Below are 15,392 nucleotides of genomic sequence, written 5' to 3'. Positions count from 1 at the left end.
TACTACGAAGAGGAAAAACATTAAAGAAGCAAAGAAAATGGATAGATCATTAAGAGAAAAGTTTCAGAAAAGAGTCTCATTAAAATTTCAGATTTAAGTGCAATTTCCATCACCCTGATTTAACTTTCTGAGCTTATTTTGGAACACATGTGACTTGGATAGTATTGGATTATTCAATTTCCCATCTCTACATTAAACATGCTTCAGAGATACTAAGTTGTATATCATTCACCTTAAGAATCAGGAAAACAGTTTAACTGACATGAAGAAATATCATATGTGAATAATAGCAAATAACTTTTTCATTATTTTCAATGCCGGTAAATGAGAAAGGGATAATAGAAATAAACTTGATAAAAAGGTAAGAACATTTGTGTGAATGTTTCTCAGTTTTGGGGGAAACTTTGCTACAAAAGAGATTTAAATAATTTGGGAAATAGTCTTTTGCAGGTTTCTTTTTGGCTCAGCTTTGAATTCAGTGGATCTGCAAATGGAAGAATTAAGAATCTCCTTAGCAAACTTAAATTAGAAGACTTGTTTTTAAAATTTCTATTCCTGGGATTATACAAAATTTCAAGAGTAAGCATTAGCTGCAAATACTTATTCCAAATATCCATATGAGACATAGGTTGTTAAAAATTAATGTAGGTCTTTATTTAAGCAGAACAGAAGACATTAAGTCATGAGAGTACTACATAGTTTAACTTTTGCCTATATAAAAATATTTTTAAATTACTTTTGTGATCTTCTATAGCTTATTTAAAAAAAAAAAAACACTTAAGAGAAAGGGCCCTTTGTACTTTTAGTATCTCTTTGTCCCAAATATAGTCCGTGGTTTAGTTTAGGAAAAACACCGAGTACCTGGAAAAGTGGGGGGAAAAAAAAAAAATTGGGTGAAATGAAAAATTTCCCAAGTAAGATAACTGGTTTCATTTACAAGTTATATGAAATCAATTTAGAAGTTAAATTTCTATTTCCAAAGAGAAAAAGCATCTTACTTACATAGATCTTTTGGGGCTTTATTCTTTGATTTTTAAGTCCATATGAGAATGAACTTTGATGTAAGCTTTCCTGAGTTGATTTTTTTAAATGCTGCCCTTTATTATTATAGAGAAAATATATTTTATATTTTTCAATTCAATTTTTTCATTTGGAAATAATTTCAGACTTGCAAGAAAAGTACAAAGAATGTTTTTCCCAGAAATGTATCACCCTGAATGCATTAGTGTGTAATTCCTACAAACAAGGACAAATTCCGACAAACAAGGACAAATTCCGACAAACAAGGACATTCTTCTACTTCCTCACAATGTAACTATCAAAATCAGATTAGCACTATTACTATTATGTAATCCACAGACCCCCCCCCTCAAATTTCACCAGTTGTCCAAAAATGTCCTTCATAGTCAAGGGATGATACTTTGTATTTAACTATGTCTCTTTAATCTTCACCAATCTGAAACAGTTTGTCTTTCCTTGACTTTCATTACTTTAACATTTTTGAGGATTTCAGGCCAGTTATTTTGCAGACTGTTCCTCATTTGGGCTTGCCTGATGTTTCCTTATAATTAGGTTCAGTTTGTACCTTTCTAGCAAGGATACCACAGAAGGGAGATTATCTTCTTGCATCTTCTCAGATGTCACAATTTTGATCACTGCAGTTAATGATGACTGGGCTTTGATCAGTTAACGGAAGTGGTGTGTGCCAATCTCCTTCACTTTTATAGTTACCCTTTTTTCCCTTTAATAAGTATCTTGTAGGGAGACCTTCAAACTTTCATTCACTAGTTTTAGCATTTATTGAAGATTTTCACCTGAATCTATTACCACAATGATTATGAAATGATTTTCTAATTCCACCATTCCTTTTGGCATTACACTGAAAGGTAGAGCTTTCCCTTCTTGTGGATTCATGGCTTCCTATTTTATTTGATGGTTTATAATTTGTTACTAACATTTATTTTGATTTCTAAGTGTTGACTTGGCCAGTGGGTGCCCCTTCAAGATGGCTCCTTTGTCCTTGTGACATGTCCCCATCATTCTTTCTTAGAGCATGTTCTTACTTTCTAATACAAAGACATTCCAGGCTCATCTTGTATTTCATCTGCACCCGCCCAGGAATGGGCTATTTCTCTAAGAAAAACTGGTTCCTTTTCATGGAAAATGATAGAAAAAAGATCTGGGCACTAGGTGTGCTCACTGCTACTGTGGCATTGCTGCTACCAAGCCCTCTCATGGCATGCACGCATGCACACACCCCTGTATACTTATCTACATATATTGAAAATTATGAGTTTATACCAGTACTTCCGATTCCAACCTTCTTCTAGTTTTCCCCCTTTCCGTATTTGTAAGTCCTTTCTGACAGTGAGAAATCTGGGTCCATTGGCCTCAATATTTTCCTTAATAGATCATTCCCCCTCATAAGTAACCAGTCTCCTGTTGCTGCATCCTTATTTCAGATCACTGAGACTCCCCTCCCTACTACCCTCAAATGTTCCCAGGCTCCACACTGTAATCCCACAATGGGCCACCATCTTCGCCCCCTGTGGCAATAGGTAACTGTACCTTGCTCAGAATAAGCAAATGACTTTTGTCCTGAATTGTTCAGGAAGGGAGAGAGACAGGCAGGAAATAAGTCAGGAAGGCAGAAAATGAAAATCTCTTTAAAAGGCATTTCAGTACTCTACAAAAATTATCATTTTAAAGGACAGTTACATATGTAAGTATATTCAGATACAGCATTCCATAAAAATGTCTAAATGTTTCTAAGCAACTAAAACTGCCTTTCTCTTTAAGGAGGATGCTATAAATACAAGAAAATCTTGATAATTTTAAAGTCAAACAGCAACAAATTTTTGTAAGGGTTTTAGAATTTTTTCCATTTATTATATTATCAAGAAAAAAAATCACTGTATACAAGATATTACAAAGGTAATAAAATATTCTGTACAAAAGACATTTTGACATTTTAAAAATGATTTCAACTTTTAAGTATCACACTTAACATTAAATAATTGAACAATACCTGAGAACTTTTAAAAATCATTTTTTTTCAGTGCTTCCAAATTCATTACAGTCATTAAGAAGCATATACAAATACTCAGAACAGTTAAAAAAAAAAAAAAGAACAGTGCCATTCTGCAGGGATCTGGATTCATCATAGTCAACAGTATTTTTAAGTACATTCTTTTAAAATGGAAGTCATCTCCAAAAGGGTTCATCTGGTCTGAACCATGCATTTAAGAATGCCCGTTACCCCAAAACTTTGTGTTTTCCTTTCCATCTCATATTAAAGCTATCTGGACTGTGCACCAGCAACCAATATTTTTAGCTGATTACCCAATAAAATCAAGTGTGTCACCAGCGAAGTCTCCTTAGACTGAATTCCACAAATGGGTCCCCAAACACTCCAACTTATTTTTCACTACATTTTATGCAGAGCTGTAATGTTCTGATTAAGGTTTAAGAAGAAAAATAAGCAAGATGAATGATACCTTTAACAAAGTTTATATTTTACTTATCTGCTGATATTCCTGAAAACTTGATTTACTGAAGCACCAACATTTTGTACTAATTACTGTGTATTACTGTTCACACATAGGTATTTAATGAATTTTTGGTGATTCTTTAAATTTTTGAAGTCCAATAGTAAACTGAAATTGTAGAAATAAGAGATGTAAAAAAAAGAGTATGATAAATGCTCCTCCCTTTAAGTAGATAATTACTAGCAGGTACTTTTTTCTAAAGCCACAGACATTTAGAATAGAAAAAATATTTAGAAGAAATAATTCTTTAAAAATTGTATTTGTGTTTTATTAGTGAAAGTAGTGGTGACATGATTACTTTTGAGACTTTACTGATGTTAAGTTTGTACTTTAAACTCTGCTAAGATGTATTAGTTAAGATATTAATTTGACCAAGTCTTAGACAAACAAAGGCATAAAACTGGGTACAGACAACTCATACATTTATCTCTGATTCGCTACCCACTCCTGGGCTTATAATGTTAAATAGCATGAAATTTTCTATTACTTGTGATGCAAAAAGCACCCTAATTTTCCCCCTCTCATACTCAATCTCCAGAAACAAAACAGATCAGAAATCTTTACATGGCCACTTCATTAGCTATGATGAGACTCCTTCTTAGGAAGATAGTCATAATACTCCCAATTCATAGTCAATTTTGGCAAAGAAATTAAGAGTCATAGAATTTCAGAACCAGAAGTCATTAATTGACCTTATCTTCACTATACAATAGGAAATGTTCTGGAAAGAATATGGCCAAATGAAAGTCCTCCATATTTGGGCAATAGCTAGCCACTCTAAAGAGAAAGTCATTCCAGGGTTCTTACTAAAGAATCTAATCCATAGTGATCTGTCACTCTGTGAACGGGAAGGCGTGTTTGGATTAGAGATTATCAGGGCCACAGGATATATGCATATGTTGGTTTACTAACAATATTTGATTTGCACTATACAATTTACAGCGTTTCTTCTTATTCATTATTTTATTTAATACAACACACCTTATGAGTTAAGTACGCTGGGAATTATCTGCATTTTATATCTGAAGAGACAGGCCCATAGAAAGTGTGATCTGCTAAATATTAAATGACTTCTAAGTGGCAGAGCTGAAGATTCAAACCCAGATGTTCTGACTAAAAATTACTTACTCTTTCCATTTCTCCATGCTATTTAACATCACACAGTAAGTTTTTAAATCCCTCAATAAATCAATTAATGATAGAAGAAATTATTTGGAGCTACTAGGCAGCCTGGACCACCAATTCTAAGTCTCTCTTAACATGGACAGTATAATTGGTTTTTCTGAAGCATTAGGTTAGAAATTGACAACCCAGCTGTTTTTGTTCACTAAGGTTTTGAGTAGGGAAGCCCAGTTACCAATGTAAAAGGCCATTAAGATAGTAGGTTCTGATGACAGAAATCAGAATAGTGGTTTTGAGGAGTAGGTAGATTGGCAAGGGGCATGAAGGAAACTTCTGGGGAGCTGGAAATGATTATTTACATATGTAAAAATTCATCAAGCTGCAAATTTAAAATTAGTCCACTTTATGCACTTTACTATATGTTATCCCTCCAAAGAAAAAGACTGACATCTTTGAGAGCAAGACTTTGCCTCATTCACCTCTATGTCATTTCTAGCCCCTAACATGGTGCTTTGCACATTAGACATTCAAAAATGTGACTGATCACATGAATACTGGAGTTTCTGTGCAAGGGTAAGGTGCTGAGGAAATGCACCAGAGGAGAACTGAGATTAAACCTGCCACATAGAGAGAGGAGGAGTAAGGTCAGAGATATGAAACAGTCCTAATAACTGTAAAATTTCTACGCAATACAGTTGACACTACAGGAGGCACAGGGTAAAGTACGTCACAAGCCTGGTAATCTTGGCATCGCGGCTTTTCCTGCCAGATTAAATACCTTTCCCTTTAAAAACCAGATCCTTGTCCACATTTTTTATAATCACACCTATGTCAATTTCACCCTTCCCTCTCTATCACTACTACCACTTATTCAGCACCAACTGTGCCAGGCATTGCGCTAAGTGATGGAGTTCCAAAGGTGAACTAGAGAAACTTCATATAACTGTATAATTCAGTGAGAGGAGTTCTGCAGTAGAGTGGGTATGTGTAAAGCTGTGCCTCAGCTAGGATCAAACTTCACAGAGAAGCCCCATCTTGAAGGCTGCTCGCTGTGGAGGTAAAGAGCAGAGGCAGAGTGGACAACGTGTGAAAGGCATGGAGGCCTAGTGCCTGAGAGAGTCTTCAAGGAATGCTAACTATGCAATACAGTGTATGGAAGAAGGGGTATTATTTTTAACCGGGGCAATATGGAAAAGATTCTTGTTAGGGAAAAAGAATGAAGGCCTAAACTAAGAAAGCAGCAGGAATGAAGAAAGGACAAATGCAAGAGATTTTTAGGAGGCAGACCCAAAAGGACTTGATAACTCTGAGTGTGAGGACGAAAAAGAATAAAATACGATTTTGAGGCTCCTATTAAATATCTTGGATGGTAGGGTAAATGGTAATGCCATTAATGAAAGTAGAGAATGCAACAGGAGCAGCCAGTTTATAAAGACATTCAGGTATCGTAAGAGAAAGCTGAAGCTTTCTTCTGAGCACTGATGAGGTCACCCAGGGGAGAAAAGTAGCACCAACTGAGCGCTGGGGATGAGACTGGAAAGAAAGTCAACCTCAGGAATATCTGAGGAGGGAGTGGTCAAGAGGATAGGTTATGGATAGGTCAAGCAGAGTGAGGACTGATACAAAGACACTAGATTTGACAAGGGAGGGTGTCTCTGGTCACCCTTCCCAGAATATCATAAGAAAACAGTAGGAGATAAAAGAGAAAGACTGATAGGCTAAAGAATGACTGGGAAGTGAGGAAATGGAGGCTGAAAGCATTTCGTAAGTCTGGATGTGAAGGGAAGGAGCATGATAGTGGTAGGAAAGGTGTTTATCCTTTCTCTTTTAGGCTAGAGAAAACATTTACCATGTTTATACAAGAAAAGCACTAAATGGTGATATGAGGATACAGAAACAAGATGGGAGAGAAGGAGGAGGGATCCAGTATACAAGTAGAGTTTAGGAAGCAAGAGGTCATCTTTTCCTCAAAACTAAAAGTAGGGTGATAAAAGAACAGATGAAAGTATAAATACATTTAGAGAAAAAGAAGCAGGTTGCCAATTTTTTAAAATTATAAAATAAAATCTGTGATCAGTAAATAGCACCTGAAAAATGAAAAATCCTTTGGAAATACTCTGAACACAAATGTAGCAGGACCTTGATTCAACTTACACAGAAAAAAACCCCCGCAAAACAAGTCCGTTGTTTAATTTAAAGTATCCATTTAGGTAGCCTGTCAGTGTTTAAGCTGATAAGTGCTAGTTACTACAAAATTATAGGATTCTGTATTAAAAAAAAAAAAAAGTTCACCATCTATAAGCTACTATCTGGAGATATCTTGGGTTCATATTTTGAACAGGAAAGAAATGCCTTCATGTTTTTTCTCCCTGGTAAGTTCTACTAAAGTATGTTATATGCTTATGATTTTTAAAGTTATACAACAGAAGTATTTCTTTTTGAAATCATAATTTCTAAGAAATATTAATGATAGTTAGGTGTCTTTAATCTTTTTCTTTTGCTTTCCAAACTATCCTGACCCCAAGTCTTATCTTGCTTTCCTTCTCATTTCCCAGTATCATTCAACTCAGAATTTTAATTTTTATGACATTCACACATTCCCCATTTTGACGAAATTGACTAGCTTTAATCGTTCCAGTAAATTTATGGTTTGGTTGGATACTACACATAAGTGAAAAGACACTGTTTCTAGCTAGAAATATGCTCAACATTTACATAGATTCTAGCTGTAAAATAAACTAGGTCTTTATCTTTAGCAAGTTACTTAGCATCATGACAATTCCATCACAATTAAGATTACTGTCCAAATTCTACAGTCATTTAGCCACTGGGATTACTTAGCTTTCAAACAATTTGGGTCACCATTATTAGTCATCAACCTGAATGTACATGATTCTGATATAATAAACTCAATGTCACATGAAGCAGAACTATAAAAATCATAAACATCTAATAATTAAAGCTATTCTTTCTTTCAAAAACCGAAGTTCTATTAGTAGTACTTTGAATGTTCAATAAATATTTACTGAGTGCTTAACAGGAAGCAGACACTGTTCTACAAATGTGGGATTCAACAAAAACACAAAACTTTGCCCTCATGGAGCTTATATTCCAGTATAGGAAAACAAATATAAACAAACAGTAAAGTCAGATCACGATAAGTGCTACGGACAAATGTAAAGGAGGGGAGACATGGAGTGCCAATGTATATATAGTCATGGAAGGCCTTGATCAAATAACAGTTGAGTGAGACTGAAGGATGTAAGGCATGAGCTACACATACAGCCGAGTTTATTTCACAACTAGTTCCCTTGTTGTGGAGCACGGGCTCTAGGCACGCGGGCTCAGTAGTTGTGGCTCATGGGCTTATCTGCTCTGTGGCATGTGGGATCTTCCCGGACCAGGGCTCGAACCCATGTCCCCTGCATTGGCAGGCGGATTCCTAACCACTGCACCACCAGGGAAGTACAAAGGGTCTGAGGCAGGAGTGTACTCGGTGTTTCTGAAGAGGAGCACTGAGGCTAGAGTGCCTGGAGCTGAATGAGAAGGGGAAAATGGTAGTGAATGAGGGTAAGAGAGGGAGTGTGGGCCTGCTAATTTTAAGGATTTTGGTCTTTAAGTGAGACGGGGAGCCACTGGATGGTTTTGAGCAAGTGAATATGATTTGATTTCTTTTAAAAATAATCACTGCGGCTACTTCAGGGAGAACAGACGGCAGGAGCACAAGGATGTAAAGAGAGATTCTGGAGGCTATAATTCAATCTATGCAAGAGATGATGGTGGTCTGGAATAGGATGTTAATATCAGAGGTCAAAAGAGGTGGGCAGCTTAAGATATATTTTGAAGGTAGGGCCTACCAGATTTGCTGATGGATTGGATATGAGAGATAAAAGAAAGAAAAGCAGCAAAGATGACTCCATTGTTTTGGACCTGAGCAACTAGAAACATGGCATTGCCATTTATTGAGTTGAGGAAGACTGAAGGATAAGCAAGTTTGGGAGGGAAGATCAAGAACTCAGCTCTGGATGTGTTGAGTTTGAGCTTTAATTACATCTCTATGTAGAGATGTCAAATAAGCAGTTTTACACACACACATAAGCTCCAAGTCTGGAGTTCAAGGGGTGGGTCTAAGCCAGGGGTAAAATTTGGGAGTTGACAGCATGAAATTGGATGAGATCACAGTGAGTTCGGACACATAACAAAGAGGAAAGGTCCAAGGAAACTTCTTCCTCTTAAAAACATGGATGTAAAGTTAAAATCATAAGCAATTTTAAAGGTATGGATCTAAATAGTTCAAAATGTAGAGAACTCCCATACCTTGAAAGCTTACTTCAACTGCCTGATGCCCAACTTAACATTTTGAAGAAATTTTGATTTACATGTAAATCTAAGAAACTCCAGAAAGCCTCAGAAAACCCCTTAGGGGTCACCTTGGCCCATTGGCCTCAAAAATAATAAGGAATTAATTTTTCCAATGACATAGCCATTACAGGTTTTACCTTAAATTTGCTTAAAAGCAAATATCAGTTAATTCATTTAACCAAGAATACCTTAATACATTATAAAAGAAGTATAAAAAGGTGTACCTGGAAAAACTGAAGACTTGCTCTAATGTTCTTCTCAGTCTGTCCTGGGAAAATGTGGCAGGATTCTCATGCCAGAATTCCCACCACACACAGTATCAGATCACATGTTTCAAAAGAAGAAACAGTAAAGCTCTTTTAAATTTCTATTTTGGAATTTTCCTTTTATGACTGTTTCCAACTTTGTATTCTACATACCCAAAGTTGGGTTTTTTTAGTGGAAAAATTGATTTTATTCAATATTTAACATGTCACAGATTCATCATACACTGGTTTACATAAATTTTCTTTGTATGTAGGATTCCACAATGCATCATAGCCTAGGAGTTCAGTCTGTGTGGATTTATCTACTTCTGAAGCAAAAGTCTTCTGTAAATGCTGGACTTTTTCTAACTCTTCCTGAAGTTGGGAAATGAGTTCATCCCTCTCTTTTAGCCACAGCTTCAAGCACTGAGCATTCATCTTTTATATCCCAACAAATTCTCTGCCAGCAAAGCAAGAAGCTCCCAAGACGAGATTGCCCGTTAGAGGAATCCCCTACATACCTAAAGTTATAATTACAGTTGACCCTTGAACAACACGGGAGTTGGGGTGCAGACACTCCGTGCAGTGAAAAATCTGTTTAAAACTGTACAGTCGGCCCTCTGTCTCCATGGATGTCTTCTGCATCCATGAATTCAACCAACCTCAAATCGTGTAGTACTGAACTACATATTTAGTGAAGAAAATCTGAGTATTAACTGGACCTGCCCGCACAGTTCAAACCCGTGTTGTTCAAGGGTCCACGATATACTGTAGTATAGTCTTAGAGAAATACATAATGTTGCATTTATAAAGGTAATACCAAAAGGGTTACCTTTAAAGGGATTTAATTCTTGAATCACCATTTATATCTTACAAGTTAACTTGAAAAAATTCAAATGCAAATGAGTCACTCAATTGTTCATTCTGCATAGTGCCAATACCTGAATACTGACTATTTTGAACAAAACTATGACTGTTTGGATTAGTACCGTTTGATGGTCCTGACTCATTTATCATACTGTTATCTGCACAATTAAAGTCAGATCCCTCAAATGCCTCTGATTGTGAAACAAAAGCAGTAGTACTAGAACTGGCGACTGCTGACATACTGGAAGAGGACATCTGATGGAGCTGTCTTAAGTCTCTTGGGTCTAACACTGAAGTACAGGCAGGATTTTCAAGATTCATGCTCACAAGTCTCGGATTATCAGTCTCCCTCATGCTGTCATTACTGGGCGTTATCATGTTCACAGGGCAATTAGGCAGCATGCTGGCATCAGAAATACCATATAAGTCAGCTGGTGACACGGATGATGCTTCCATTCTGCCTATGTCATTAGTATTGTTATAAATGCAAGCATTAGACACATTCAAATCACTCACAACAGACATTTCCAGGAATGGTGGCATAACTTGTGAATTAGAGGAAAGTGTCCCTGTTGAAAAACTACTCAGTGAATTTGGATTGACTGAACGTGAGGTGGCATGGGCCACTGATGACCAGCTTGAAGAAGGCTGAGGTACCATTGGGGGTATGGCTGAAGCATGATGTGTCAATGCACTTGAGATGGACACAGATGAGGAATAGTAGGATTCTGCTTGACTTGAAACTGGCCCGGATGTTTCTGTCAAAACTGCACCATGAGAAAACAAGACTGGTTCTGCGGGGGAGGAAATGTATTTGTACAAAACGGAAATGAACAAAATTATAAAAAGCATTACTTCTAAATTAAAATTACATAAACACATAAAAAATTTTAAAGGAAACCGATGTAACACTTCAAATAGAAATGTTAAATAGCACTAAAAATTATTACATGAGTCCAAAATTGAATTCTTTAATACTAATTGTTTTACAAATACCTATAAAATAATTTTGGTAAGTTACTTTGGTATCGAAAATTTCACTCCAGTTAAATGTGGAAATCTAGCTTCTGAGGCCCTATAAAGATATTTTTGAAATGTGAAAGATAAATATCAGAATTTCAGTTAATGGGCCTCTAAATATTCAAAATCATTTCATATTCTCCTCTTTAGGAGAAAATGGAGGGATGGAGGAAACATTCATTAGGGATGACTTAAAAATCTACATAAATTTCCAAGCTATATTAAGATACTACTCACTCTAAGTACTACAAAATTCCCAGTCAGAAAAAAATGAAGGAGTCTGTATTTATTTACATGTTATATGACTGCTGTACATATTAAACCAAGAAAAAGCTCTGATTTAAGAATGTAAAAAGAAAAAAAGACTTCTAATTAACCCTGGTTGAATGATCTAAACCAGAATTTGGCAACTTTTTTTTCCATAAAGGGCCAGATACTAAATATTTTAGACTTTGTGGGCCATACAGCCTCTGTTGGAACTACTCAACTCTGCTGCTATAGTACAAGAAAAGCAGCCATAGACAATATGCAATCAAATGAGCTGTATTCCAGTAAAACTTTACAAATAAATAAATAAAGATAGGCAACTGGCCAGATCTAAGTCATTTCTTCCATGACACACTGTAATTAGTAAAATTACCACCATATGAATGAAATGTAATTTCTCAAACAATAAATCCCCAAAACATAATCATAGTTGCCAACAGGTCTTTCGGAAGCTGAGATCAATTCATAAATATTCATAGCATAAAAAATATGTAGGAGTGGAATAAATCAAAGAGGCAGTTTTCATTCTTAAGAATGGAATTCCAATATACTGTGCAAAGCACTGGTCTCTCTAATCACAAGGAATACTCTATAGGGAATAAAATACCTTTTTTGATGAATCTTCCTTCTCCAGTTGATCCTAGGGGACTAGGTCTAGGTCTTTCAGGAAAATTAACTCCTATGATAAATTTTTTCCATTATTAAATATAATTTGAAAAACAACAGTACATCAGTTAAAATTTGAAAAACTGAATAAAGCAAAACAAAACAAAACAAAACAAATTTACTTAAATACAAATCAATCCAAAATGTTCAGGGACTTCCCTGGTGGAGCAGTGGTGAAGAATCCACCTGCCAAGGCAGGGGACACAGGTTCGAGCCCTGGTCCGGGAAGATCCCACATGCCGTGGAGCAAATAAGCCCATGCGCCACGACTACGGAGCCTGTGTTCTAGAGCCCGCGAGCCACAACTACTGAGCCTGCGTGCCACAACTACTGAAGCCCGTGCACCTAGAGGCCGTGCTCTGCAACAAGAGAAGCCACTGAAATGAGAAGCCCGCGCACTGCAACGAAGAGTAGCCCCCGCTCGCCACAACTAGAGAAAGCCCGCGCGCAGCAACGAAGACCGAATGCAGCCACAAATAAATAAATAAATTTATTAAAAACAACAACAACAAAATATTCTTACCACAATCCTGCCACAGTTTCTGGAAAAGCAGAGTTGTTTTTTGTTTCTTTGCTTTATTGCCATATGTGTCTGGTTAGAAAGAAACCGAGAAAACGTGATTCATCATGGGATTATGCTTCCTCTCCTTTAATAAATATACAGATGCTTTACTCCTACATAGAAAATGCTTTAAATAAATGTACATAAGATGGATTTATAAGTGTCACAAACTACATCCCAAGTCAGTAATAAAGGATCTTTTTCTGAGTAAAAAATAGTTTATAATATTCATCTTGTTTTCTTATAACACCTACAAGTCACCAATGTCAATTAATGCAATAATGGCAGATAAGGACCAAAATGGAGACCACTTTCTGAGTGGCAAGTATGCCATCTATCAAGAGGGCACAATAAGGACCAAAATAGAATCTCAAATGTAAAACAAATTTTGATAAACAGTTTAGATACTTTGAAATTATTCCAGATACCTTTCCTAAGGAAGAGATTCAAAGAGCACAAAGAACAGTCAAAAATCAACCAAAAACTTTCAGGAAAAGAAACATAAATTATGAATAAACATAACTGTATTCCAATGTATCTTACAAGAAAATGTTCTTAGCAGGACTAACTTCAAGAAATATATAAAACATTACCATGAAAAAGTCATACCTTTTTCGTCTGGCAGATATCTAAAATCCATAGATTCACTAACTTCCTGGTCAGAAGGTCTTCGCAACTGCATTTTTACTGTTACCGGTTCCGTTATAGCTTTGCAATATGGTGGAGTCTTGAAAACAATGGCTACTTGACGGTGTACATCAGCTTGTGAAAAGATACCTTTTGCTTCCCAATCGTTCAACACAAACCGAACTTCTATGTCATCTAGTGAATAGGAAAGCAAGTAACAATGGGAAAACAAAGTAAAATGTATCTATCAATCTAAAATATATTCTGAATTCAATGAAACAAACAAACAAAAAAAATACCTTTCTGAACTTTGTCACAGAGTAGAAATATTTCATCTCCTCCTCTGACACTTCCACAGTTCTTGTTTACACGACAAATCCTTAATTCTGCAGTATTAGGAGCACCTAAATATAAAGGATATTTTTAATGGGTTGCTACCTTAGTAATATGTCTTATTCCCTTCTGATGGAGAATTTTAGGAAAACAACTTATAGGATAGATAAAAGCTTTAGTGTATAAATAAATTAAGGGCACTCAATACCTTAACCATCCACATCTGTCCCTTTCTTTTCTTAAGGGCATTACCCTGGTTTAGAGTGTTAATGACTTCATTTCTAGGCAATGACATGTCCTCTAATTAAATCTCCTTGCTTCTAAATTCTGATTCGTCCTACCCATCCTATACACTGTCATCAGTTTAATCTTTTTAAATCATGACCATAACCCTGTGGCAATGCAGTTTTCATGCTTCCTATTATCTGGTCAACATTATTCCAATAATTCCCTGGCATTCAAAGCTCTCCATGATGAGGATATTCTGATTTACCTTTATAGTTCTATGTCCCACTATCCTTCTACATGCAAAACTGGTATAGTCATACACCACTGGTAGGTGCATACATAAGAGTATACAAACACACAAATATTTGAGGGCAATTTCATAATCTTTTAACACTATAAATATCCATATCCTTTGATCTAGCATTTGCCAACATTTCTACTTCTACAAATTTATGCTAGAGACATTTGCACAAGATATGCACATGTGGGATATTTATTGCAGAACAATTTGCTAAAGCAAAAAGAAAAAAAATTGAGACGGAAACAAACCAAATGTCTTGTAATAGGGTAATGATTTAGTAAAATTATGATATAAGGAAATATGCAGCTACCGAAAAGAATAAGGTACCTGAAAGGTAAAGAGGTTCAAGATATGCTAAGAGGAAAAAAAAAAAAGGTTAAAAAAAAAAATCTATGATGATTTTTCAAAAAGTTGCCAAAAATATATTGTGTGAATGATGGTGATGATGATGAAACGAGGTATTTGTGTATATATGAAGAAGAAACCGGTGAAATATCTTTGGAGGATGAGATGTATAGGAGGTTTACTCTCCTCATTATCTACTTCAGATAGATAACATCTACCCCGTAATGTTTGAATTTTTCCTATAATGAACATACTCTTTTTCTAATTACCAAAATACTTTAAAAAATCATTTTAAAGAGCTAAGGGTACAAATACAAGAAAATAAATTACTTACGGTTGTCATAAATTGGGTTAGAGACAATAGGAGGTAGAGCAGTTGTCAAATTACCATGTTCGTCAGGGAGGAAAACTTGAAAACATAATCTCACCACATTGAGGTCGCAGTCTTCAATATCAAGCAGCTGTTGCTCAGGGACTGAAAAGTACATTTTTTTTTAAGAATACAGAATAGTCACACAGAACTAAAATCCTGCTAAGTCCTCCTCCCTGCCCAATATAGCCTATAACCTTTAGTAGCATCCAAATCTGTCCTAACAAAAATAGAATGGTACATAATCTCAAGACTGCCTTTTATCCTTTTCATCATATAGTCACTATCCAACATAATTTGTTAAGTTATGACCATGGTCAGGAAGTAACTACCCCAGTCATGTGAAATTTAGAGCAGAATCCAAAATTGACATAAGTCAAATTTTTACAAAAATGGTTGCAGGTTATACACAATAGAGAATAGGCATTCATTCATTAATTCAACAAATATGTATTTAGTCTAGTCATGTATTAAGGACTCTGTAAATTATGTCCAAAATCTATATAAGAATTACTCCATTTTACAGATG

At 35.8% G+C, this 15,392-nt stretch overlaps 1 protein-coding gene across 2 annotated transcripts in view; it reads right to left on the bottom strand.

Annotated features, from left to right (window-relative positions):
- The window catches only part of REL (REL proto-oncogene, NF-kB subunit), a 53,116-nt gene that overhangs the window by 10,092 nt on the left and 27,632 nt on the right, over positions 1-15,392 (bottom strand). The window contains exons 5-10 of one of the 2 annotated variants that reach the window (XM_061168761.1): positions 14,828-14,968; positions 13,586-13,690; positions 13,269-13,481; positions 12,621-12,689; positions 12,039-12,110; positions 10,148-10,938 (exon numbers count right to left, since the gene is read on the bottom strand). In XM_061168761.1, coding sequence (XP_061024744.1) covers positions 10,148-10,938; positions 12,039-12,110; positions 12,621-12,689; positions 13,269-13,481; positions 13,586-13,690; positions 14,828-14,968 — 1,391 coding nt within the window. Of the gene's footprint in view, positions 1-10,147; positions 10,939-12,038; positions 12,111-12,620; positions 12,690-13,268; positions 13,482-13,585; positions 13,691-14,827; positions 14,969-15,392 lie in introns of those variants that run through there. The other variant, XM_061168760.1, reaches the window with a different exon arrangement.

Source organism: Eubalaena glacialis, chromosome 14 (assembly GCF_028564815.1).
Source record: "Eubalaena glacialis isolate mEubGla1 chromosome 14, mEubGla1.1.hap2.+ XY, whole genome shotgun sequence".
NCBI classification, from domain to species: Eukaryota; Metazoa; Chordata; class Mammalia; order Artiodactyla; family Balaenidae; genus Eubalaena; species Eubalaena glacialis.
Note: the sequence above shows the minus strand (reverse complement) of the source record. Positions and strands in the feature narration are given on the sequence as shown.